This window comes from Aegilops tauschii, chromosome 3, assembly GCF_002575655.3.
Source record: "Aegilops tauschii subsp. strangulata cultivar AL8/78 chromosome 3, Aet v6.0, whole genome shotgun sequence".
Lineage (NCBI taxonomy): Eukaryota > Viridiplantae > Streptophyta > Magnoliopsida > Poales > Poaceae > Aegilops > Aegilops tauschii.
The window spans coordinates 56,638,082-56,663,882 of record NC_053037.3 but is presented as its reverse complement, the minus strand read 5'-3'; the positions used below and the strand labels follow the sequence as shown (position 1 = coordinate 56,663,882).

General features: G+C 43.5%; 2 protein-coding genes and 1 long non-coding RNA gene across 7 annotated transcripts; 2 read left to right on the top strand and 1 right to left on the bottom strand.

Annotated features, from left to right (window-relative positions):
* Window positions 1–2,891: 2,891 nt before the first annotated feature.
* On the bottom strand, window positions 2,892–3,824 carry LOC109786748 (arabinogalactan O-methyltransferase 2-like). Its single transcript, XM_020345306.4, has one exon. It carries the CDS (start codon window positions 3,822–3,824, stop codon window positions 2,892–2,894), a length of 933 nt encoding a protein of 310 aa, XP_020200895.3.
* A 3,432-nt stretch (window positions 3,825–7,256) lies between these two features.
* LOC109786750 (uncharacterized) lies at window positions 7,257–11,910 on the top strand. Of its 5 annotated transcripts, XR_005771938.3 has the most exons (5): window positions 8,357–9,010; window positions 9,601–9,714; window positions 10,283–10,476; window positions 10,976–11,109; window positions 11,424–11,910. XR_005771938.3 is itself a non-coding variant. In XM_040403472.3 (4 exons), the coding sequence occupies exons 1-4, from the start codon at window positions 7,705–7,707 to the stop codon at window positions 10,372–10,374; spliced, it is 444 nt and encodes a 147-aa protein (XP_040259406.1). In that variant the 5' UTR covers window positions 7,257–7,704; the 3' UTR covers window positions 10,375–11,761. The 5 variants fall into 5 exon arrangements, 1 of the variants encoding a protein (XP_040259406.1); XM_040403472.3 differs by adding an exon at window positions 7,257–7,818 and having other exon boundaries at window positions 8,887–9,010; window positions 10,283–11,761; XR_005771937.3 differs by having other exon boundaries at window positions 8,224–9,010; window positions 10,283–11,109.
* Window positions 11,911–21,598: 9,688 nt separating this feature from the next.
* LOC109786749 (uncharacterized) lies at window positions 21,599–24,735 on the top strand. Its single transcript, XR_005771936.3, has 4 exons — window positions 21,599–22,011; window positions 22,176–22,250; window positions 22,447–23,622; window positions 23,714–24,735. It is a non-coding gene; the product is annotated as an uncharacterized lncRNA (long non-coding RNA).
* The last annotated feature ends 1,066 nt before the right edge of the window (window positions 24,736–25,801 follow it).

Below are 25,801 nucleotides of genomic sequence, written 5' to 3'. Positions count from 1 at the left end.
CATGTCACCACATGATTAGGCCATCTCTCACCAGAGATCATCGCAACTTTGGAACATGCCGGTAGTTGCCTCACAAGCAACGAGGTACTCACCGACACTCAGATGCCACGCACAACCTCTCACGCAAACATGCAAAACACCTATCATATCAAAGATTCAAACATGCTTGCCTGGTTCGGAGAAGTCGGAGTCTAGCTCGGCGAAGTTCGCGGCTCCGTCACCTCTTCCGGAACCTACGGTATAGCGAAGAAGCATACTAACGTGAAAACCAACGCGTGCATAAAAGTTGTTCCAAAAAATTTCCAAATAAATCCCATAAAAAACTAGACAAAAATACAAGACTGACAAAAAAAGAATCACTCAAAAATCACTTTTTATTAAAAAGTTATAAAGGTTTCTGTCCAGGGACTCATATGTAATGAAACAGAGAAGTTCCAGGGGCTTAACTGAGAAAACAAAAAACGCTTCGGAAAGAAACGCGCCAGCTCAAAGGGAAGACGTATTTGCCCGAAGGCGCCAACAGAAAACGTTTCGAGGGAGAAGAGAATAGTGGCTGACAGGGGGGGTCCACATGTCAGGTTTAAAAAGTTCGCCGGCGCCCGAAGACTGCGGTGGTCGCCGGCGTCGAACCACGGCGAGACAGGGAGATCGGAGTGTACCAAGAGCTTCAGCGTGTCCTTCCGCGTCGGTGGGTGGTGGACTCGACCGACGGAGAGCACCACGTCGACGGCGACACTTTCTCCGGCGGACGGCGGCTCGGGTGATGGTGGAGAACTCCGGTGGGTGCTGCAAACTTCGAATTGAAGCGCAGGTCAGAAGGAGGGATGCACTAGAGAGCTACTGGCAAGAGATGGGAGGCAGAGGTGCACGCACGGGAGCGAATCGAGCTGGATCCCGTGGCGGGTCGCGGCGGCCGGAGTCGGGGAAGAAGGCTCCCTCGGGGCTCTTCCAGTGGCTTGGTGTGGTCTAGGTGGAGTGCAGAGGTGGTGTGGGTTCGAGTTGAAGCTCGGGGCCTCTATTTATAGGCGGATCGAGGGGGCGGCCGTGAACGGGAAATCTCCGGTGAGCGATTACGGCGAGGCAGTGGTTGAGCAGGGGGTTTGAGTGGCCAGGCAGCATCAGGGAGGTTTACTGGTGCCGTTCCACTGCTAAACTGGGTCGGGCTTGGCGTAATGGCGCTGGTCCACGGTGGGGTGGCCGCACGGGCACGACGGCGGCAGAGAGCGCGCTCCGCGCCCAGCGGTTCACGACGAGAGTGGCAGCGCGTTCTGGGGAGTGGGTGGCCACGCGGCGATCTCCGGTGGCTTGGGCGGCGCTGGGTGGCGCCGTCTGCGCCGCGCCTCTCTCTGGCGGCCGCAAAGCCGCCGCTGGCGTCGGTCACGGGGCGCGCACCTCCTCCAGCACGTCGCCGACGTCCGCAAACGTCCAGGCGCTTGTGCGGTGCAGGGACAAGGGGGAGGGGACGGGGAGCAAGGCGCCAACGCGGCACTGTCGAGATCGACAACAGTTTATGAAGAAAACGACAGTAGATCACTGAACTGCATTTCTGAATCTCTGAACTTGACATTGACAATGCTCTGCAGGTGTTTGACAGAATGATTTGGCATGAAGAAAAATTTTCTTGGGGCTGGGACTTGGTGAGGTGACCTCTCAATGCACCCAGAGGCTGCCTGATTTTTCTCAGAATTTTTGGAGAAGGATTTGAATGAATTTCATCAAATTTGGCAAATCTGGTCCAAACTTGCAGCAAGTATAGTTTGAAAAATTTGAACTGAAGACCAGTGGATCTTCATGGATCTTGGTTGAGGGTTCAAAGGACTAGGAAGGGCAATTGGTTTGGGGGCAAAAATCAAAACAGAAATGGTAGCTCCTTTGAAAACCTCCAAGGATCAAAGTAGAAGGCAGAAATTGTTTTGATGAGATTTAAATGGAAAATAAACATATGGGGAGGTTCAACTTGCTGGATTTGATGCAAATCATGATCCAAAGGTGAGGAGAGGTTTAAGGGAGGGAATTTACCCTTGGGTCATGGCAAGAGGAATTTTTGAAAGTGGCAAAGGATCATTCCAAAAGCTATAGGGCCTTTTTCAAAGAAATTTTCAAAAGGCATTTTTCCAAGAGAAAAACATTTTGGTTTGAGTCCAAAATAAAGAGGAAAACCTCCAAGACCAAAATCAAGTTTTGAGTGAATCCAAAAATGAAGCACTAGTCATAAAAGAAAATATGTTGAGAGGGAGAGTTCTTTTAGAAGAAAAGTTCAAATCACCTCCCTCAAAACAAGGAAAAGTTTTGAAAAAGCCAAATAAAATTTTGGGTGTCACAAAACCGCGCCCCACCTGTCATAAATCCACTTATCGGTGCCCGATCCGCCGATCAGTGGTATTTGCAAATTGTTTACGAGAGAGTTGGTGTTTTTTGCCAAGAAACTGTAACGTAGTGATTTCTGCTAACCTAGCCCTCAAACTGGTGGTTTTCTGCAATTTACTCCCTTAAAAAGGGTGTTTTTTTGAAAAGGAAAAAAAATTAGCCTGAAAGATTGTTTCATGCACAACTACTCTTTCATGGGATGAGACCGTGGATCTGAATTAGGCCCCGACAAATGCCATTAGGGTATAAGAAGTGTTGTGCAATGCCACGTGGAGTATGTTCAAACTTTTTTCGCCCTTTGCAACGCACGGGCATTTGTATTAGTATAATATAATAATAATTCTTCCCTAATTATTTAATAATAAAGCACGGATTGACTTTGTCGAGTTCACCGTCACAATACGCTTCTTCCCATAAGTTTACGCTTTCATTTTGAATTAAAAACATATACACGAAGTGGTACCATATGTTTTACATGCCCAAACTTCTCGCTAAAATTTCCTTAAAACGTTTCGGAGACTCCGTCACCTCCGTAGCCATCGGGATAGGAGTGGCACACCTATAAGTAGCGAGATCTGAGAGACCGCTGAACCATGCCGATCGAACATCATGGACGCCATCATGGATACGCGCGTGAGCTGCGCCGCCGAGCAGAGAAGGTCGAAGGGGGGACGGCTCCGGCGGGGCTCTCGTCGGCCGTCCGGCTCTCCCCTCCGCCTCTGGCCCTCTCGGCCTCTCCTCCGCCTCCGGCGTCCCCGGCCCCCCTGTAGGTGCGTCTCCATCCCAGCACCTGAGCTCCCCTGTCCTCGTCGGCCAGCAGCCGCGATGAGGCGCTCGTCGGTCGGCATCCATGGCGCTGCTGGGTGGAGAATATTGGCGGTGGCGTCAGATCTTCCCTTCGTCCGGTTCATCTCGTGCACCGTCACGTCCACCGCTTCGCCCCCCGTCACGCGCGCGGCCGTGGTGTATATGGCACCCATCCTCCCCGGCTCCCCGGGACCTGCCCCGCTCGGCCCGTCGACGACGACCACGTCCCACCTCGCGTCGAGCACCTCCCGCGGCAAGGAGGTCAGCACCAGCCGGCAGCCCAACTTGCGCACCGTCCCCGTCGGGCGCCGGCACACCGGGCTCGACCTCGCGCGCCGCAGCATTGCCCACGCCTCCCCGGCCGGGTCAGGGTACCTTGAAACATGGACGGCCGCCGAGCTGCTGGGGCCACGCCCAACGAGCACGCCCCGCGCGTCCTCGGCGCTGTCGGAGGCGGTGGCAGCGCCCTGCCCGGAGTTGACCGCGGCGAGCGCGAGGAGCTGCGGCGAGAGGCCGACCACAAGCAGCCTGCTGGGCGCGCGCGCGGCCACGATGGAGCGGAGCAGCGCGAACTCCTTGGCGTTGAGGCCGTCCGTGGACCAGAGGTGAAGAGCGAGGAGGTGGTGGTCCGGGACACAGCCAAGGTGCATCCCGCGCATCAATCAGAGACGAAGGCCAGGTATGTATGCAATTAATTCAAAGAGATTTACTGATTTACTCTAATGACTACTCCGGAAGTATGTGACAGGGATGTTTCTCCACTGACCCCTGGATCATGAACGCTAATTACAATTGTGGATCTGCATATGTGTGACTGGGATTTTATGGCTGCTGCATGGCATTGGGCAATATGTTGGAATTGTTGTGGGATTTTGGATGTCTTTGCTGGTTCACAGAGATAGATGTAGGTGAGTTTCTTCTGTGCTTATGATTGTGTTTGATAATGCCTCGTTCAATGAGCGTGCCATTCGACCAATTGTTTGTATGAATTCTGTAAAAATTGTGTGACTATGAGTGAACGAAATCTTGTGTGCCGCACCTTTGAGCTTGAGATGCAGATTTGTATTCCCTGTGAGTAACTTAACATCTGACATCTTTACTTAAAAAAATTAGATGCAACTGGGGAACTTGAATCATTTGTTAGGTAAATGGCAGGAGCAGAACCTATTCAGTAAATACAAACGATCCGCATCTCATGTTCAAAGGGACATCTTAAAGGCTTTGTCTTTCTAGCGTGTTCTGCTCACAATTCACCACCCTTCTTGATAAATTGGTATGCTCTTGGTATTGACATCCAACATATTCAGTACAAACATGTCTTGAATTGTTTTTTAGGATTAAATGTTGCAGCACTTGTGATTTTATCATTCCGTCTTAAAGTATTCACACTGCTGGCACCATATGTGTACAACTGGAAACGTATTTTACCGAGTTAAGAGAAAATGATGCCATGAGGAAAACTTTGAACAAGTTTTATAAGATCATCTTTATACGTGTCTTTCAATCTTTCAGTTTTTTTATGACTGCTGGGTTTATTAGTACAAATAAAATTTACTAATAAACTTGAGGATAGGAGAAACATCAGAACACTGAAAGCATGTCACATGGTACAGATGTAACAGTACTGATACAGAAACAAAGCATGTACAGTTAGCAGAACAGAAGCACCAGAATGTTTAAGGGGAGTTGAATGTCAAAAACCACAAACCTGGTACTCTAATGGTTTTCAGGCTCATATTTTATAGTGAACAAGAAACCATTTTTCTCACCCTTTTATGCGTAATTATGCCTAACGTATATTAATGTTTTGGTGGAAACAGTGGTACTTCCTGTCCTCTTTTAGAGTTTAAACTACTTTCCTGACGATTTAATAAAGTCGAAACTTTGACAAGGGATGTAGCAGGGTTAGCAGAAAACATGATGCACGATTGAATTAAACATGCAGGGTTCAATACACGTCTAAGCATGCAAATATATTTTATTTCACCAGAAAGAATCTGCTAGGTTCTTTTACTAATTATCTTGTCAAATGCAGTTCGTGGGATAAGGGTGGTACATCAGTTCTGAAGATTACTTTATTTTCAATACTAGAACATGAGACGAATTACTTTATCTGTTATACTACAATATGGGCGGACACCAATGTTGACTTCGAATTGCATTGCTTATTTTGCTAAGTGAGAACATATGTCTGCAATTCTGCATACATCTTCATGATATTTCCTTCTATCTAATTTATATGAAGATTAAGAGTTATTTTTTACCCAAAATTTACCTGAGAATTACTTCAGTGTGTGTCATGTCCATCTTATTCCATCCACATGATCAATGGGCCACAAATATAATTCTCAATCCAAGGATTCCCAAAACTAATAATTTGTGCCTTCAATAACCGAAGGTACTTTTTTTGTCTAATCTTAAAATCTTGGCTGATATAATAATATTAGTGTCACAGTGGTCTTCGCTGCTATCGTGACTACTACAATACTATAAGAGAAGCAAAAGCCTCTATTGATTGTTGCAGCCTTGCAGGAGATCCAGGAAATGAGACATTAGGGCCCTCTGATTCTTAAGGAGCTCCATGCAATGTATTAAGGCCAGGAAATTCAGTTTGTTTTTCATTTGACTTCTCTATGACCTGTTGCCCTTATTCAATGTGTTATTCAGGTACTAATTTTGGGATAATCGGAAAAATAAGCTTTGTAAGTTACATCATATTTCCACGTTTTAGTATGAGATTTAGATATATTGTTTCTCCGTTTGCGTATTCATTATATGTTTTTCTCCCGTTGCAACGCACGGGCATTTTACATGTAACTGCACTTAACTCTGCTTATATTTCTCAATGGCCGCAAAGTTCAAGCAGTAGTAAGTAGTATATTACATACTTTGCTCACAGTATAATCATCTGATGCAATGTGATAGTTCCAGCAAAATTTCTTCACCTATATATCAAATTATGTTACTTCTCTTTGTGTAAAGCTTAGATTTCTAGATCTTATGAAAATGACTTTTTATTTCAGAAGTGTTAATTTGAATTTTTAAACTATTTAAATATAGATGAATCTTTGCAAATCCAAAAAAGTGGTGGGAATATCTACAACATGTAGTTTCTCAAGCAATCTTCTGCATGTTTGTGACATGATCATTGTGCACATATATTTAATACTGAATGAAGGTCTTCTGCTATCACTATTAATGGTTCTGTTGTTGTGTAAGTCATTTCTTAAGTGTTGTGCATTAACACATTAGAGTAAAAGATAATTGTGTATGAAGAATAATATTACGGAGTGAGGCAGAATTTGACCTTAGTTTTGACCAAATTAATCTTTATTTGTTTGCCAGGTTGTGTGTCAAACATCACTTCATGTTGTAGTGTATTTTTTTCCTTTCAAAAGCCAGACTATGCAATTTGGCTTTATAAGAAGTTTCACTTTATTATTAGTGGAGAGCGGGAGATAAGGAAAGGGAAGGAAAAAAAATACTAATTCTAGAAACTAGCCATTGTTCCATGGCAAAACACGTGAGTTTGTTCTATTATGTTCATCGGAAGTCTTTACGGAGGAGTTGGGACTGAGTGAGCGACATAGATTTGCTTGAGGCTACGAATTCTTTTCTGTTGTTACTTGCATCTTACTTAATTTTTTTCTTCAAGTTCTTCCTATTTTCCCATATCGTCTTCTCTATAGAAGCTGCTACATCAAATTAACTAATTTCATCCTTCTTTCTTGTCCAAGTTTGTTCTATTCTATTACTCGGAAGTCTATATAAGACTGAGAGAGTGAAGCAGATTTGCTTGAGATTTGAATTATTTTTTGATGCCGGGTTTGTACGCTATACTATTTGATTAATGAAAACTGATGGAAAGTAGTGGCAAACATTTGATTGAGTAAGCTACTGGATTGTACCAGTAATACATTCTTTGCAATATAATCATTGTTTGTATTTACACATTGGATAATAGATGTTTCAATCGCTAAATTAAACTAAGGCTTTTAGAATAAATTGTGGCCTCTAAGCTTGTGTGTAGTCAATTACTAAATGTGTAATATTAGCACGACTATTTCTTAAGTGCTCCCAGCCACTTATGTTCTTTCTTTTTTTTGATCAAATGATATTTATGTTCTCGATGGATTGATTTGAATGCCGCCCCGTTGCAACGCACGGGCCCTTTTTTGCTAATAAAGCACGGATTGATTCTCTCGGGTTCACCGTCACAATACGCTTCTTTCCGTGAATTTACGCTTTCAGTTTGAAGTTATTTTATTCCGCTCTTTTTCGAGGTGGTACTAAAATTCCCGTCCGCTTTTTTCTATCCCCGTATTGGGCTGCCGCAGCAGTACATGTGTTCCGGCCTTGGCCCGCTCTGTTGCAAAAGGATTCATATTTTATTTTTACCTGTATAGTGGACGGCCGATCGGCTCCACTGTCTCGCCTCGCACCGGCGTCCATCGCTCCCAAGCCTGATTTGTATCGGAGTCTAACCCACCAGTCCCTCCCTCTATGAGCTCAGCGTGCTCCATCACCTGAATGGCAGTTCAGACAGGTTGGATTAGGCACGGTGATCCGGGCTCCCGTCCGCGAGCATGTCCTTCTCTCCCCGAGCAGGACGGCAACCACGATATGCCCTGCTCGAGCACGACGGTGAGCACGAGATCCCATCCCTGACGACCTCGCCTCCGATGACCTCCACATGCAGTTCTCCGACGTACAGAGCCGCCAACTGCCTACAGCCCTCCCTTTCGTCCGCTCGTGAAAGAAATCGAGCACCACCCCAAAGGAATGGCTAACGCACATGCCTGTCCCGGCCGCCGCGCGCGCCTCCTGGCGCTCCCCATGTGCCTCCTGTCGGCGTGGGTATCCACAGCCGCCCCCGTACACCTCCACGCCTGCCTCCTTCCCTTCTGCCTTTCTTCCTGCGCAGCTCCCCTGCCGGTGGCTCCGGCGTGCTGTCCTGCTGGTTGGCTGCCCACCGCATTAAGCACAACAGCTGCCTAGCACACGGCAGCCGTACACGGCTCTCCAACGTGCCGCCCAGCCTACTTAGCACGGGTTGGGTGTGGTGGGTTCACCGTCATGATAATTTTGCGAAAAAGTCCTTATATTTTTTGTTTATTGAACCCGCGGTTCATGTTTAAGTGAGGTCAAAGGAAATAACGATTCGCTCGTCAAAGCATATGCCATCGGAGTGGACAGAATTTACAGAGCTTCTGCCACCGCCTGGTGAGAAAAACGATTCGTGCCTGGTTGTCGAACGAGCCGCCAGCGTGATTTTTCCCTGACCCCTGCCAACCCTAGCCGCCGCACAAACGCCAATCGCCGCCGGCTGTCGATCGCTTCCCCGCGTCCCCTCGCGTGTCCTTCGCCTCCCTCTGCTCGAGGCCTCCCCGTCTCACGCTGCCAAGAGCGACTCCTGGTCTCAGCAGCCGCCCTCACCTCCCTCTCTCTCCAACCAACCCCGCTCTCCTCTCGCATCACACAGGCGGCGGCTCAACATATCCTGCCGGGTGTGGCGTATGTGGCATCTGTGTTGTGCTTATGTGCGTCCGTGTTTATGTGTGTGGCCTTCTACAGGCAGAGGAAGTCGATGGTTGCAGGCAGAGGAGGATTACGATAGTTCCCTTGCTCTTTGCCAGAAAAATTGATAGTTCTTTTGATTTGTTTTGGTCTGGATTAGTACAAAAGTGCACTGATATTTGTTTTGTGGTGCAGGAGCTTCAAGACAGCAGGTTTAGCAGGGATCAATTGCAACCTTCGTTTAGCTTCTGTTATGTGAACCAATTTGTGATGGCTTCTAAAAGCACATGGCTGGTACAGAGCAAATTTTACACCAGAGGTATGTAATGACTCGACCCCTCTCAAAAACAGCCATGCTGCTTTGGTTGTGAACTTAATGGTGGACAGTAGTTGTTTTTTATGTTACTGTAGTTGTTACACCACTGGATGATCGATGAATTCAATTGATTTTCCTTTGTTTCCGTTCCTTTATTTTTTCTGAAAAATGTTGCTACTTCCAATTACAGTTTGGAAGATATGCACTGGAGTCTTTAAACCAACTACGTTTTCTGTTTTAATATGTATTTTGCATTATGTTTCAGCCAATCAGCCATACAAGCCCCTGATTCAGTATATTTTTTCTGAAAAATTGTTGTCTAGCCAAGGATTGAAGCAAGAAATTTAATGTTGCTGACTACATATACCTAAACATGGTGGCTTGAACTTGGTTACAGTAATTCTTGGACATGATGCTGGAGTAACTCTTGAATTTTATATTCTGTTCTTTCTTCAGTTATCAATTAGCATAATTGCATACACATGAATAGATATACTAATGCACCTAGCAAAATAGAATTAGGAGGTGTATTTAGTGGAGTGGATTAATTGGTTTTGACGTCAATGTAATATACTGTATCGTCGACTTCGCAGCCGTCGTCTCCGTCGACTTCGCCGCCGTCGACTTTGCCGCAAGACAATCTGCCATCACCTCCGCCGACTTTGCCGTAAGATCATCAGCCGTCGCCTGGACCTACTTTGGCGCAGGTACTTTTGAAGCATCTGATGGGTCTCATCTGTTTGTCAATTCATCAGTTTACTGTAGGAAATATAGCTCTTGCCCACAGTAGACATTTTTTACATATATATCTATATAATTCTGTTGCTGTATGATCATGTAGATGCTGTAGGTATGCTAGGTGAGTACTAAGTGCTTGCAAGAGTAGATGAATTAGTACAGATCTTTGATACATGTAGTTTTTGGAGGCACAACTTTTACATGTCACTCACGTCCTAATTGAGAAGTAGTCTGTACTATTAATTTATTTCTAATGTGCTTCATGAAGTTTTTAGTAAGGGGAGGTGATGTGCGCCAGGTATGTGGTCGAGGAAGTGAACACCAGTTTCAGCTATGTAGTGTTGTGTGATGAATGAGAATGTTTCATAGTTTATTATTAAGATAAATCTTGCTTACACTTTTACTTCACATATATTGTTGCTTAACTCTTTTCCAAACTACATACTGTATGTGGATTTTTTTTCCGGGGATAATGTATGTCGACTTCTGCGGACAAACTACATATATTCTGTATGAGCTCAAATAGGATGTCTACAGGACCTGAAGGAAAGCGGCAACAAAAGCAAGAACCAAAGGCGCAGTCGCGCAAGGTCGAACCATCCACAAAGATCCTCTTCCTGCAGCTATGACAACTGTGGCAAGACCTTTGTTGATGTGGCTGCCTTGAGGAAGCATGCTCATGTACATGGCGAGAGAGGCAATATGTTTTTTAGGAGCCTGGCTATTTGAAGGTACCTCTAGCAAATATTCATACCTTACGCCTTTACCAATTCATACACTAACCGGTGGTGAACTTTCGTGTTTACTAGCATTGACAAACTTTTCAGTAATTTCATGGTTTATTTTAACGGACCTTTCTCTGTTGTGCATAGTTGATATTGATATATCCATCCATCCAATCCACGATGAGTGTTGAGTGATTAATCCTGCACAACCAATAATTCAGTTAATTTAATCCTACTAGATATATACTCCATCCAATTCACAGTGAGAATTTTAAGAACCCATAGGCATCAAAGTCTTGGTCTTTTTTCCTGTCCATGTGTAGGCACAAACAGTACTCCAGCTCGGTCGGATTAGATATAAGTTTGGTCTCTGCCCGAGCTCCAACTGCTGCTTGGATTTCCTTTTTTTCCTCTCATGCAACCGCAGATACCATCTGACGCCTTTTCTTTTCGTGATTGAATGCTGCTAATTGATTTCATCATATGACCATTGTTTCTCGGTTAGGGGCCTGTTATACATTTTTTAGCTTGACGATGTCGTGGTCGCCCCACCGATCAAATCCCCGCACACACGCAACAACTCAACTCTACAGTTTGTACGCCACCACCGCCGCTTGAGCAGCCCAGCGAACGATTTAGGTAATGTATCTGTATAGGATAATCCTCCATTACCATGCACAAAGACTTCGATTTAATTTTAGATCAGTTTAGTTCAGCGTGGTGATGCTCAGCATAATAAGGTGTTGTGTTGTTATATTGAAATAAATGATTCAGCAGAGGTGAATGGTCTCTCTGACTGATGTTGCCAGCTGCATCACATACTTGCTAGCTTCCCAAATGCAGTGTGCAATGAGTACTTTCCACATGTAGCAGTGAAGACACTCATTTTCAGAGCAGCTATACTCGCATGTGCCCTGAATCATTTAATTGCTTTAATTCTTGAACAAATGTAGGTTGGTTCTCTTGCTTTTTACCATGGTAACTTTGTAAACTTCAGAAGGCATAAATTTGGCAGCACACTCACTCGCTCAACAATGAGCACCGGAGTCTAAAGCTTTGCCATTGACTGAAGAACATCAAGGTCTTCATTACATGATTATTAGTTTCTTAAATATTTGTGTAACATCAGAGTACTTTTTAGTTACAGATTTGGCAATACCCAGGACATTATTCTCCAGTTCAACTATTGGCTTTCAATGTGGCAGTGTGAGCCATTGTTGCTATCACAGGATCATGTGGCAACGTATTTGGTTTTTGTTGAAATATGATGGAGATGGCTCTTTTGTAGTTAGATGTGACTGCCACTCTCATACCAAATACTTTCATGATGAAATGCAGTTGTTGCAAACATGAGTGAAGATGACTGTACGTGGCATATGTATGATACAGTCAAAGAAAGTGATTGGCATGGCAAGTTTACGTGAGAAACAGTTTAAGGAATTGCATGGAAGATGTTTCAAGAGTAAAGTAAATGTGTGAGAGAAGATTTATGAGCACCAACACTACTAGGGAAAACCTTATACACAGAACTTTAGCTGTAGCGCGTGTCAAAAAAGCACGCTGGTGCTAAGTAGCAGTAGCGCGCTGCTGTAAACCGCGCTGCAGATACAATTGTAGCAGTAGCGCGCCTGAAGATAAAAGCGCTGCTACTAAAATTCCCATGGCTTAGCCGATAGGCTACACATAGTAGTAGCGATCTACGTAGAACCGCGCTACCGCTACTTGCTTTGTAGTAGCACGTGTGCGGTGCAATGCGCTACTGCTAAAGGAAATAAATTTAAATGGAAAGCAAATAGAAAAGTAAATGAAAATAAAAGAAATAGAAAAAGGTGAAAGGAAAAAAATAAAATGTGAAGAAAAATAAATGAAAAAGGGAAAAAAGAGAAAGGAATAGCAGTAGCGTGTATCGAGGAAAACGCCGTAGCTATCAGCGCCTTTTCTGGAACGCACTACTGCTACTTCTGACTTAACCGCGCGGTCGTTCTTCCCCACTGCCACTTGCCCCAAATCAAACTCCTCCCGCTGTCGCCGTCGCCCGTCGGCCGCCGCACGCTCTCCCGTCGCTCTCCGCACACCCTCGAAGCCGCCCCCGACCCCGGATTCGACGCCGCCCCCGACCCCGACCTCGACGCCGCCCTCCGCCGCGCGCCCGAGCCCCGACCTCGACGCCGCCTGCCCCTCTCTCGCCGCAGGCACCCGAGGTGAGCACGCCTGCTCCTCCCCCTCCCCTACCTCTGCCTAGATAGGGTTCTTCAAATTTTAGTTGCATCAAATTAGTTAGGGTTCATCTATGGGTGGAAATGAATCGGATATAGATGCGGCTGGGATGTTTTCTTAGATGATGAATAAACACTAGTGTAATGCATAATAAAACGAGTAAAATTTGACCACTTATTTCACTTTTAAGTTGGATAATTGGAATATCCGCTACCACTTTCCACCCCTAGGTTCATCAAATTAGATGGTAATTAGGGCAGTAGTTCCTAGGTACTAATTAGTTAGTAAGAACTAGGTACTAATTAGGTACTAGTTTATTTTTATTTATAGTAAGTTTATTTTTAGTAAGAACTAGTTGAATTAATAGAACTAGTTAGTAAGAACTTGTTGTTATTTTTTTAGTTAAAGCAATTTTTCCCGCATCGACGTCGATGATGCCTATCCCGCATCCTCGTCGTCGAGTCGGCGGAGGACACCTACGTCACCAGATGGGCCATGTCCGGGACTGGGCTCGGCCGGGGTGGTACTGGGAGGCGCTACCTACCGGGGGTCGTAGGTTGGTGAGGAGCCAGCCTGTCGTTGACCCGAACCTTCTTTGGTGGCGGTCGCGTGGGCCAGTGATGGTCCAGAGGCTCGAGGACCCCGCGGGGGTGGTGTGTCACCGTGTCAATGAGGAGGACGCGCATGTCCGTCGCTACTTGTTTGTGTTGGAGCACAGGTTCTCCAATACCTGGCAGGTTCTCCAGGGATCTCATTGGAGCTATGATCCTATGATGGTTCCTTCTCTGTGGGTGTCCACCGCCCGCGCAGATACCCGTCATGCGCTAGGGTTTTAGTTGTATTAGTGATGTTATATGTATGATACTATTCGGGATGTATTAGTGATAATATTCGACGATGTACGGACGCATGAGATGATTTACTTTTGCTTATTGAATGCATGCTAATTTGAGTCCTATAAGATATTTTGAAATGTATATCTTGTGTTGCTCAAATAGGATATGTGCTTGCCCAAGTGGCAGTCATGTTTGCAGGTTACACCTCCGAGTGGCCTATGTTTTGCCGGAATCTTCCTAGATGATGATAGGCGCTTCAGCATTAAGCTGGACGAGAACTTCGAAGAGGATACAGTAAGTCACAATGAAAAGTCTTTTTTCGTAATTAAGCATGACATCTGCTTCATTTGCTTCAACTTATAATTTAATTTTTTACTATTCTACTAGCGTATCCCCTGCCATGCAAGAGTTTTTTTATTGGATAAGATAGGTTTCACTCGTACTATGGAGGTAAAGAAAGTGTACTTGAAGACCGAGCATGGTTATATTTTCCACGCAAAATTATACAACGCAGATGACTACACCTATTTTGGATGCAAAACATGGCGAGCACTATGCAAGACTTATGCATTTGAGCCGTGATATGGTTATCACCTTTGATATTCGTCCGGAAGGTGATATTGAAGGTAATACCGACATCTGGGTCGATGTGCAGACGCCTTCAGTTATACCATTATGTGAGTTTCTCAACCATATTTATGTCTTTGATATTGTTTATTCAAAAATAGTTGACAACTAATTTCTATTGTCAGCTTATTTTCGTTCAAGCAAACATGTCCAGCGCTTGGTAGACAGGACCTCCTACTGTCCCGGGGCTGAACTAAACTGCGAGGAGCTAAGTCATTATGTTTCATGGCTTGAGGATCTTGATACTGTCAAGACAAATTTTCTTCCTGCACTTAGAAATGTTAGTACTGAAAACGTGCGACCAATAGTGTTCGTACTGAACTACGTTCACATCTTTTTAGGAAAGATGGTAAGATTTTTACTATTTGTCCTCAGTGCATCTTTTGCATACATTATTTTTTAAGCTAAACTTCATTGCTAAGTATGTTACTATACGATGTTCTTGAACAGGGACTCCCGATGAATGTTGTGCCTCATGGGATCGAGACTAAAGGTACCATAAGTATTGTTAGCTTACGGCCAAGATATCCTACAATGCACTTTAGTACATTCAGGATTTCTAATAGCGAGGAAGTCTTAATAGTGAAAGACTGGACCAAATTTGTGATGGAGGAGCACAGAGAAGTACTAGGGGGCAGCAATCAGAAGCGCAGCCCACGAATAGGAGACAGGTTCATCTGCATGCTCCAACTTGATGAAGGAGGAGAGCTACACATGTTTTATGTTATTTTACCTGAGAGAGAGCAGTAGGAGTGATTAGCTAGCTAGAAATTAGTTTGAAGATGATGATGTGCTACACTATGACTATGATGATTAAATAGCTAGTGTTGGTGGTAATGACTATGATGATTATTATTAGCTAGTGTTAGTGGTGATTAGATAGCTACCGCATCTAGTGTTGGTGGTGATTAGCTAGCTAGAATGAGTTTGAAGATGATTATGTGCTACACTATGACTATGGTGATTAAATAAATGCTGTTGGTGGTAATGACTATGATGATGATTAAATAGCTTGTGCTGGCGGATTAGATTCAAGTGGAGGCAACATGTGGTGCACATCGAAAGTACTACTAGTCCAAACTAGATCTAGTTTGGATTAGTAGTATACTTTTGACATGCACCACATATTGCCTCCACTTGAACCTAATACACCTTCATTTGACACACTGTTATGGACATAATGATATAAACCTCATAATTGGTATTGTATCAAAATTTGTATAACGGCGTATAAATACACTAAAAAAAATGAAAAATAATAATACTAGTAGCGATGGATAGTAAGAACGCTACAACTAGCTAGCACTAGTAGAAAAGAGGGCTTTTGTCCCGGTTGGTAAGGGCCTTTAGTCCCGGTTTTTGAACCGGGACTAAAGGGTCGTTACTAATGCCTCCCCCCTTTAGTCCCGGTTCTTACACGAACCGGGACTAAAGGCCGTTCACGTGGACGCAGCCTGGAGCTCCACCTTTAGTCCCGGTTGGTGTTACCAACCGTGACTAAAGGAAATTTTATGATATTTTTTTTGAAACTTTTTTTTGCGAATTTTTTTTAATTTTTTTTTTTGATTTTTTTTTATTTTCAATTTTCTGAATTATTTTAACCTCTAATCTCTAATCACCACCCCTCATCACTGCTCAATTTATCCTCTAATCTCTAATCACCCCTCATCATTCCAAATCATCTAACTTTCCGGACGGTCACCCATCCTCTCACTACTCCAGCCTGAGCATGCTTAACTTCCGGGTTCTATTCTCCCTCGTTTCCAAGTCTGCACTTGTTGTTTTCCTGACAATAGTAAGATGTCAATTCTATTAACCCTCAGGAATTTAGCTTGAGCATGAAGTGACACATTTCACTGTTTGAGTTTGAAACTATTGTTTTAAAAAACAATAATTATTTAGTAACACTAGTATTTCTGGAATAATTAGTTTGACCATTGTTTGACCACAGTTTGACCAGATTTGACCAAAATTCAAAAAAACTGAAATAATTATTTAGTAACACTAATATTCTAGAATAGTTAGTTTGACCATTGTTTGACCACAGTTTGACCACAATTTGAAAGTTTTTGAATTTTTTTGCCTCTCCAGATCTTAAAAGCCCCGTAACTTTTTTTCTATTAGGTTTTTGAGGATTTTGAAAATGTTTAACAAGGTTCCCCCAGTTAAATTCGGATGTAACTTTTCGAGTAGAAGATTTTTCATATAAAAAACTTTTTCATCCGAGTTCATATGCAAAAGTTATGCCCATTTTAAGAAATTCCAGAGAGATTTTGCAAATAAAGTCGAAATTCATATTTGTTAATTTTCCCAACAACTAGACCACATATCACATGGGAAACTTATTTTATTTTATTTTTTGACATTTCCATCATTTTCTTTTGTTTTTTCTAAAATTGAAAAGGCGGTCGCAGGGGGTAGAGTTTGATGGGCCCTTCAGTACCGGTTCATGCCATGAACCGGTACTAATGCCTCAAAGCCCATTAGTACCGGTTGGTGGCACCAACCGGGACTAAAGGACTAACCTTTAGTCCCGGTTGGTGCCACCAACCGGTACTAATGGGCATCGCACCCTTTAGTCCCAGTTCGTGGCATCAACCGGGACTAAAGGGCCCAGGTGAACCGGGACTAATGCCTTAGCCGCACGAACCGGGACCAATGCTCACATTAGTCCCGGTTCGTGACTGAACCGGGACTAATGTGAATATTGCCCTGTGACGAAAGCCCTGTTTTGTACTAGTGTAGATTAGCAGCAGCGCGGGTGAGAACAAGCGATGCCGCTATGTGTCTTAGCAGTAGCGCGTGTCACACGCGCTACTGCTAAGTAATAGCTATAGCGCCTTATTAGTAGCGCGGCAGCACGCGCTACTAGTGGGCATTAAACCCGCGCTACTACTAGGGTTTTCCCTAGTAATGCAATTTTATATAGTGTATCATACTTTTATATATTTGTCATAAAGAAAATATTTTGTTCTTTTTTGATCTTATTTTGTTGACATACTATTTTCAACCTCTTGGGCCTAGCTTAAAAAACATAACATGTAGTGATCTTAAGCACGTGATGTGTTCTTTTTACTGCTATAAGAGATCATTTCCTCCGTAATGGGCCAATACTCAAATAATTTGTATGTTCTCAAATTATTACGCCACATGATATTTTATTTTATTTCCCGTTGCAACACACGGGCATTTTTGCTATTTGCTAGTAATCTATCTTCTCTAATAATAAAGCACGGATTGACTTTGTCGGGTTCACCGTCACAATACGCTTCTTCCCGTAAATTTACGCTTTCAGTTTTTTTTCCGGCTTTGTCCCGCTTAGATGATCTATATTATTATTGTTTTTTATGAGGTGGTACTAATTTTTGACGCACCACACCTGATTATATTTTCGTCAACATTGCCTCGCCAGCAATAATGGGCCTCCGCCCCTGCTGTAATGGGCCTTGGCGCATCTGACCGACAGAGGCAAGCGTGGGATTTTTGAAAAGCAGCAAAAAATAGACGCCATGTAGAATATTATTCCCGTAAATTTACGCTTTCAGTTTTTTTTCCGGCTTTGTCCCGCTTAGATGATCTATATTATTATTGTTTTTTATGAGGTGGTACTAATTTTTGACGCACCACACCTGATTATATTTTCGTCAACATTGCCTCGCCAGCAATAATGGGCCTCCGCCCCTGCTGTAATGGGCCTTGGCGCATCTGACCGACAGAGGCAAGCGTGGGATTTTTGAAAAGCAGCAAAAAATAGACGCCATGTAGAATACTGGGGTCGAACTCAGGACCTTTCGTTCAGTCTAGGAGACACCAATCACTGAGCTAGCACATGCCATGTTTAGTACTTCCACCTCGCTGTCAGAAAAGGATTTGCAGCTGTTCATATACGTTATGGTCAACAAGCAAACGTGGGGAAGGAGGAAAGGAACATTGTTGTGACTAAAGGATATGAGCTAAATAAACAAGAGGGGGGGGGGGGGGGGGGGGGGCGTGTTGTGCACGCTCCATGACAAAAAACAGAGGATTGTGTGGGCTGCCCCATAATTTAAAAGAAAGAGGATTTGTAGGCTACCTTAGTAATTAAAGGCAGAGGATTATGGGCTGCATAAAGAGTATTTAAACAAGATGAGGTCCGAAGGTTGCCGCTGCATGCTCTGTCTGTCCGCCACCACCACACAACGCTCTGACGATCGAAGCTGCATTCCTACTCCGACTGCTAGGCCACGTGTTGCTGCTGTTGTGAGACGCGAGACTTCTGCCGTCAACCCACCCCGCACAGCAAGAGATGCCCCAGTGTATGCTACCACAGCACAACATGAGCCGTCCCAATTTATGCTACCACACGAAGCTAGAGTGCAGCTCAACTTGGTTCAACTCTGTCTTTTATGAGAAGTTTTGTTGCTGTTGTCTATATGGGTTTGTGCTGACATGGGATAAATAGAAAATGCAGAGGCCCGTGGTTCGATGTGAAGGGATAAACTCATTGATTTTTATGTTGTGCTATTAGTCTGTAATTTTTTAATAAAAAAATAGTGCATCTATTACGTTACCCATCATTTCTTCATGCAAATAATCTGATTTTTAGGAGAAACAAAAAATAACTACATTCTAGATTTTGGCGTGCACCTCCGTGTCATCGCCGGACGCCACCGTTCGGATGTTGTTTTGATGTATAGACTAATTTCTCCCGTTGCAATGCACGGGCATATGTGCTAGTCTTTCCCTAATAATAAAGCACGGATTGACTTTGTCGGGTTCACCGTCACAATGCGCTTTCTTCCCATGTCATAATACGCTTCTTCCTGTCCGTTTTTTCTTGATTTCATATTTTCCTTAATATCCGAGGTGGTACTATCTATTTCTTCAATGGCGCGTTTATCTATACGCGTCTGTACGTGCACTATATATGTTCCATCTGCGCTCTTGCTTGGGCCTTGCCTTGCGATCGTTTCGTGGCTGATGCGTTGCCACTTGGGCCTCAGCCTGTCTGCGTGAGATGTTCCAGCCCCAGTGAGTGTTTCTGTAATAAAATGTAGAAGATTATGGTTAATAGATAGTCCCACATCGTTTACTTGTAGACAGTCCCACCAATTTAAATGTGTTTTGTGAGTTGACGATAACAAGTAGCATCAAAGGAGTTGGTCAAAGATGGAATAAATGGAGCGGGAGATGCTACCTCAAGAATCAAAGGAATTAACAAAGAAAGAGAACAGAGGGAACTCAGGCGATGTCATGGCCCGAGCAGAGGCAGTGGTCGACTGTGGGAGGGCAAAAGAATAGAGGGAACTCAGGCGATGTCATGGCCAGAATAGAGGTGGCGATGGACTGTGGGAGGGTGGGCCGGCAGCGGGCAAACTTGGGCGGCGTTGGTTCACCGTCGAGGTCAGGGGAGGGAAGAAAAGGAAGGAGAGGAGGCGCGGAGGAGGAGCTCGCCGGCGGCAACGCCTTGCCAGAGGCGCGGGCAGCGGGGGAAGCGAGGAGATCGGGGCATGGGGGCTAGCGTGCCTGTATGGCGGCGCAAGAGGGAAAGGATCGAGAGAGAGAGGAGAGGAATTTTAGGATCGGTCTGCTCTATGTTTTTTTGAGCAACTTCTGGTAGGGTAAGAGAAACAGGAGATGGGCCTTTGCTAGACCAGCTAGGCAAGTGGGCCTCTCTCTCTCTTTGCTGTTTTTATTTCTTTCTAATTTAGAATAAACAGAGAACTAAAAGAAGTGAGGAAAATTCCCCTCGAGTTTTGAAGTGACGATATTTGCCCTGGATCAATTTAAATGTGCTTAAACCAGGAACATATAGGATTTGGTCATGATGGAGGAATTTAAATTTAATTGAAAACAAATGTACACGGATCACTATGCCTCAGAGCTAGCCGAAACGCGGTTCACTCGATAGAAGATGGGCAAGTTTGGTAAAATGATGAATATACACAAAGAAATACTCCCTTCATCCCAAAATTCTTGTCTTAGATTTCTCTAGATACGGATGTATGCAACACTAAAATGTAACTAGATACATCCGTATTTATAGACAAATCTAAGACAAGAATTTTGAGACGGAGGGAGTAGTAGATGAGCAAGTCGTGTACACAAGGAAAAACTCACGAATTTATTTCCATCACGGAAAAATACTCCCATGGTTCCCGCAAGCACATCGGTTGATTTCAATTAGAAAAACACACCGTGTATGTTGCTGCCAAAAAAATAAAGAGGAATAACCCAGTATGGACTCGGCGGTGAGTGATGCAATGAGGAAGCACGCCATGCTCCTCAGGTTATTCCTCCAACGACACCTGATAAACGCTAGCTTCAAGACGATAGGAATAGGAATACTCTAGGACCAATCTGTCGAGAAGCATGGTCGGCGGTGAGTGGGAGCCAAGACCACCATGCCATGCACACATACCACCATCCGCGTCAGCAGTTGCCACCGTCTACAAGCGTTTGTAAGAACATGAACATATGTCCATGGGATGGGAGCCGAGCCGAACACCCATATAAAATTGTATAAAACTCACGGGCACTCACAAAATTGATGTTTGGAGCAACGATTTGAGTGTATTTTCTCTTTTCTAAATTTAAAATTAGATGCAAACAATCAAAACATCTTTAAAGAATAGGTTCAAACAATCAAAACATGTATGCTCTACATGAAAAAAAATAACTGCACATTTGAGTTTTTGTTTTCTTTTTGCAAGAAACAGTCATATTTCGGGTACAAAGACCAAGGAAGACCATGTAAAAAATACAACTACAAGTTAGAAAATCCACACTAGAAGTAGATACTCTGTAGCAATCTCTATAGTGGAAAACAATGCATGCCTCTGTAACTATTGTTGGCACTATTAAACTTGATTTGGGAAATTAAGCTTTAGTAATATTTCATATTCATGGTTTATGCTATTACTGCTTCTCTGCCATGTTGAAATGGTGGGCGTGTATCTATGTGGGCTCTTAAACCACTCTTTTCCTAAGATTGAGTTTTTTTTCTTCCGTTGCAACGCACGGGCATATTTGCTAGTTATTTTTTCTTTCCCTAATAATAAAGCACGGATTGACTTTGTCGGGTTCACCGTCACAATACGCTTCTTCCCGAGATTTTACGCTTTCAATTTCAATTTAAAACATATTTGAGGTGGTACTAAATTTTGTCTCTGCAACTCGATTGACCGGTACGTTCTCGTAATAATAAAACACGGATTGACTTTGTCGGGTTCACCGTCACAATACGCTTTTTTCTCATGTCATAATACGTTTTTACGATTTGTATGGACAAAATCGTAATATAAACGAGGTGGTACTAATAGCATGTTCGTCCGTCCGTTCGACCTGATTCGTTCTAACCCTCCTGTAATTTTAGGTAATTAACCCGCAGTACAATTTAAAGTTTGTGTTTCGTTCCAGATTGGGCCTTTTTTAATGGGCCTGCAGAAAAACAATACGTGTAGGACACAGGAGCACGGGCTCCTCAATGCGTACGGTAGCGCCGCCGCCGCGCGCCCGTTCCTCTCTGGCGGCGCCGCCGCCCTGCTCTCGTTCCCCTCCCTATCCATCTCAATCTTCTCCCGCACCACCACGATCTTCAACCTCCTGCTGCCGTATGTCTCCGATTTGGATCGGAGTCCGTGTTCCCCCAGGATAAGTGCTGCAACACGAATCCATGGCGTGCCCGACCCAGATTTCAGAGGGACTTGGCTGCCATTAGAAGGAGCCCTCGACCGGAATCTTCATTAAATCGCTTCATATCGCAACTTTTGAAGAGTCGTCCAGGATCGTCTCAGCCGAGTTCGCCGGAAGAAAATCCGCCGCCCAAGCGTACTACATCTGAGCCGGAAGAACATCCCCTGCCGAACATGCTACCCCAGAGGTATGTACTAGCTTTTGCCAAATTATTCTGTAAAATTTTCATCTAAAGTCATAAAAAGTAATGTTCTTCTTGGTCTGGTCAGAAAGTACTGCACCTTTTTTCTGCAATCTTTGTATTTGTTCTGCTTGAAAAAATCTAGGACTGATCTCTCTGCCATTGTTCAGATCACATCTTCCTTTGCTAGAACACGTGAGCTGATTCCGACTTTGGCCTCAAGTTGCTCCCGTCAATGACAAGTGGTTAGTTTTATGGGGTTCACAATTGACTTTTTCAACTATAACACAATAGTCAGTGCATGAGACAGAGATAACTCATGTTGGATCGACACATCCATATCAGATAGCTATATTCAGCGCAAGTTATTGATATATTTCTTCAACTACCTCTCATTTACTGCATGTTGATTTTCTCATGAACTGCTTGCTGCAAATATAGGGAGGAGTGGGAGTGCTGTGTTCATGAAATTGAGTATCTCAGAAGAATTTGGTTTGGCACTTATTTTCCTCAACCTGTTATTCTTCAAATGTGCTTCCCATGGATTTGATAAATTTGGTGAGATAATGTTATGTGTCAGGTATGGCCATAAGATACTCATGAAACTTATTTTATTTTGCCTCACACAAGATGTATGTTGTTTAGACTCATGTACTGCCAGTACTGGTAGATCGATGATCTAAGGATCATATGAATGATTAATGGAGGATAATTCATATTCAGTTCTCCTCTCAATTTTTGTGGTGCCAAGCTTGATCTTTATCCATCTAACTGACTGAAAGTGCCTTCTAATCACTATTGAACGCATATGTTAGTTAGTTTGACTGTATACACCACACAAAAAGTAAAAAATGAATTCTAGAAAAAATTAGACACAAATACTACAGAACCAGTGGACCCTCGAGAAACAAAAGGCACACCTAAAGGATTTTTTTCTTAACAAAATGTATTAATTTGACTATTTGAATATAAAAAATGTGCAATCGCAATCTTGCTTTTTCAAGGAAAACAGGGGACTGCTACATACTCGATATGGATCGAGGCTAATTATTGATCTTCCAAGTTAAAAAATCTGAAAATAACTTTCATTTAGTAATGGATACATAGTCAAGAAAGGATGCCTTTCCCGAAAGATACAAAACAAAATCGTGTTCGTGTATGTCCGGCTGACAGATGAATCGATCTCCTTTCAAGTATCAACCCAGCAACCTTCGTGTACGTACATGTGTGCATCAAGGATGCACGGGTCCATTGGCCTGCGTACCACACATCCCTTCACTAATTCCATCAGTATCATTCTTAACAAGGTAAGTATGATTCCCTAATCCCTGATTTTATTAATTGATCTTTGATGCTTCATCCCTAATGTCGTTATACCTTATTGATTCTATAAAAGATCTCAAACAGGAACATACCATTTTTTAGGTTACGATTCCTATAACTTGCCTTGTCAATTTGATAAAATTACATGTGTAATGGAGGTTGTAACTTATTACGGTTTACATTGTCAGAATGATATCTGTGTCATCTCTGAACATATGTATATATTTGGTGTGCCGGATTTTCTGATGTAGATGCTATATAAGAGGAAGCTATTCGACAATCCTGCTCAAGTTGGTACGGATCAGATCGATTTTATTCAGTAAATATTTATGCTTGATAGATACAAGCCTCCCTCTTCTGTCCTTCTTTTCTCCATCCTCTATAGGTCGCCAGCACATGTGAATCGTTCTCGTCAAGAGCATGCTTGTGACATCATTACTATATGTGATGCAGGGCAAAAGGATGCTGTCAGAATGTAAAAGCACATTTAACCATTTCCTGTTTTTTTCCTTGCCTGTTTTTGCCGTCGTATACACTGCATCTCCCACTGTAACGGACAGCCAAATTTGTATTCTTGAAAGTTTTAATCATTTCTATTGCAACTAAGTGTTCAAGTGCAATCTCTAGCCAAGTTCTCTTTGTTGTTGTGTTGAATTTTGAGGAAAGGCGGCCAAGCAGCTCGTGGCATCTGTGTCACGCCTGCTCTGCCGCTGCCTTGACCCGCCGACGACGTCGCCGGTTGAGCCGCAAGGGTGCAAGATCATCGTGGGGCCCATTGCATGGGCTCCGAGTATGCTTGATTGCCATGTCGGAGGCGAAGGTGCTAGAGCTTGGTGGCGTGTTTGCATTTCTGGATGCATGAATAATTGTCAAGGAGGCCGAAGCCAGCGCTATTACAGTTGGACTGAAGGAATTGTATAACGTATTCTGAGGCTCCTTGGTGGTGGAGATCGACTACGCAGTGGGGAAATGAGCTAGGGGCTGATTCTGTAAGCAGATCATTGTCCTACCCAATTATTGTTGATATTAAATCTGCGCTGAGTAATTTTTAGGCATTATCACATCAGAACTGTCAAGAGGGACAAACAATGGGCTGGCTCATGAACTAGCCAATGATGCTAAAAAAGCTCATGGAGACCTTGTGGTTGCGTATGGTGTCCCGGACCAACTCCATGATCAGCTCTGGAAGGAAAACAATGCAGCCTTGACGTCGGCCTAAGTCTTGATGTAATCCTCAAAAAAGATACTGCTTGCAGACATGTTATACATAAACATGCATGTTGTAGGTCTGTTAATTTTAATTTTGAATACTGAGATCTATTCAGATGCTTTCCTTACTCTTATGGCTAAAAAAATCCAGCAGACAGTGACTGAAATTTGTTAGTTTCACTCAACGTGCTGCTGCTTGATCCTGGTGTTGAGTAGGTATATGCATTGAATTTTCCGTTGTGCCAAAACTAACAAATTAGAATCTTCCAATTTGGTGCTACCATATTTCAAAGTAAGAACACTATGATGCAAAGGAATCTTATTATGTAGCCATATGTAATCTCAGTTTGTTGCTATGTATAAACTATGATAGGAGTAGGCCCATATAGATGTGTATCCATTTTTGCCTTCTACTGATGGGGATGTGCTGGACTAAGTGGCCGTTGCTATTGAAGCAAAGGAGTGGAACTCACAATTTTTCAATCAGTGGAGGTTATCTTTCATATGGATTTTATTATTAGATACTTGCAGATGTGTGTCACTTCCTTGGATCATGTTTGATTCTTAAAATTTTAGATGTTTCATGTAACCATCAATTATGCTACGGGCAGTCCCTGTACATTATTTTTTAGCTGTCTAAAAAATTATCTTGGTTTATAAGCATCATACATTTTAATGTATAAGTAAGATTATGAGTTGATCCAGTGCCGAAAACAATTCAGTTGAACATGTTTGTTCTAGCAGTTTTAGGCACCAATTCATCTGCCGATCGATTGGAGAAGCATGGTTGGGTCAATTGTGGTCTTTGTCCACTATGCAAGAGAGAGCAAGAAACGGGGCCACACCTCTTCTTCAAGTGTCGTGTCACACTTAGGCTTTGGAGATCTATCATCGAGAAGCTTGGGCTACCTCACGTCAACATTACCGAATGGCATCTTGATGACTCCGTCAAGAAGTGGTGGGTCAAGCGAACCGATGACCCAAACCCGAATTGGCATGCCATGACCTCTCTCATCATGCTCACCTCTTGGACCATTTGGAACGAGCGAAATGCTAGGGTATTTCGGCAAAAATTTGCGCCACCACCTATTCTCCTCCAAACCATCATTGGAGAGGCAAAGTTATGGATTACTGCCGGCGCAAAGAAACTAGGGACTATCATTTTGTGTGAGTAATTGCCATGTCGCTTGTATGGGGTGTCCTGTAAAACTCTAACTCTATTCTCTCCTTATTTAATAGATGAGGGAAATCTTATTCCTCCGTT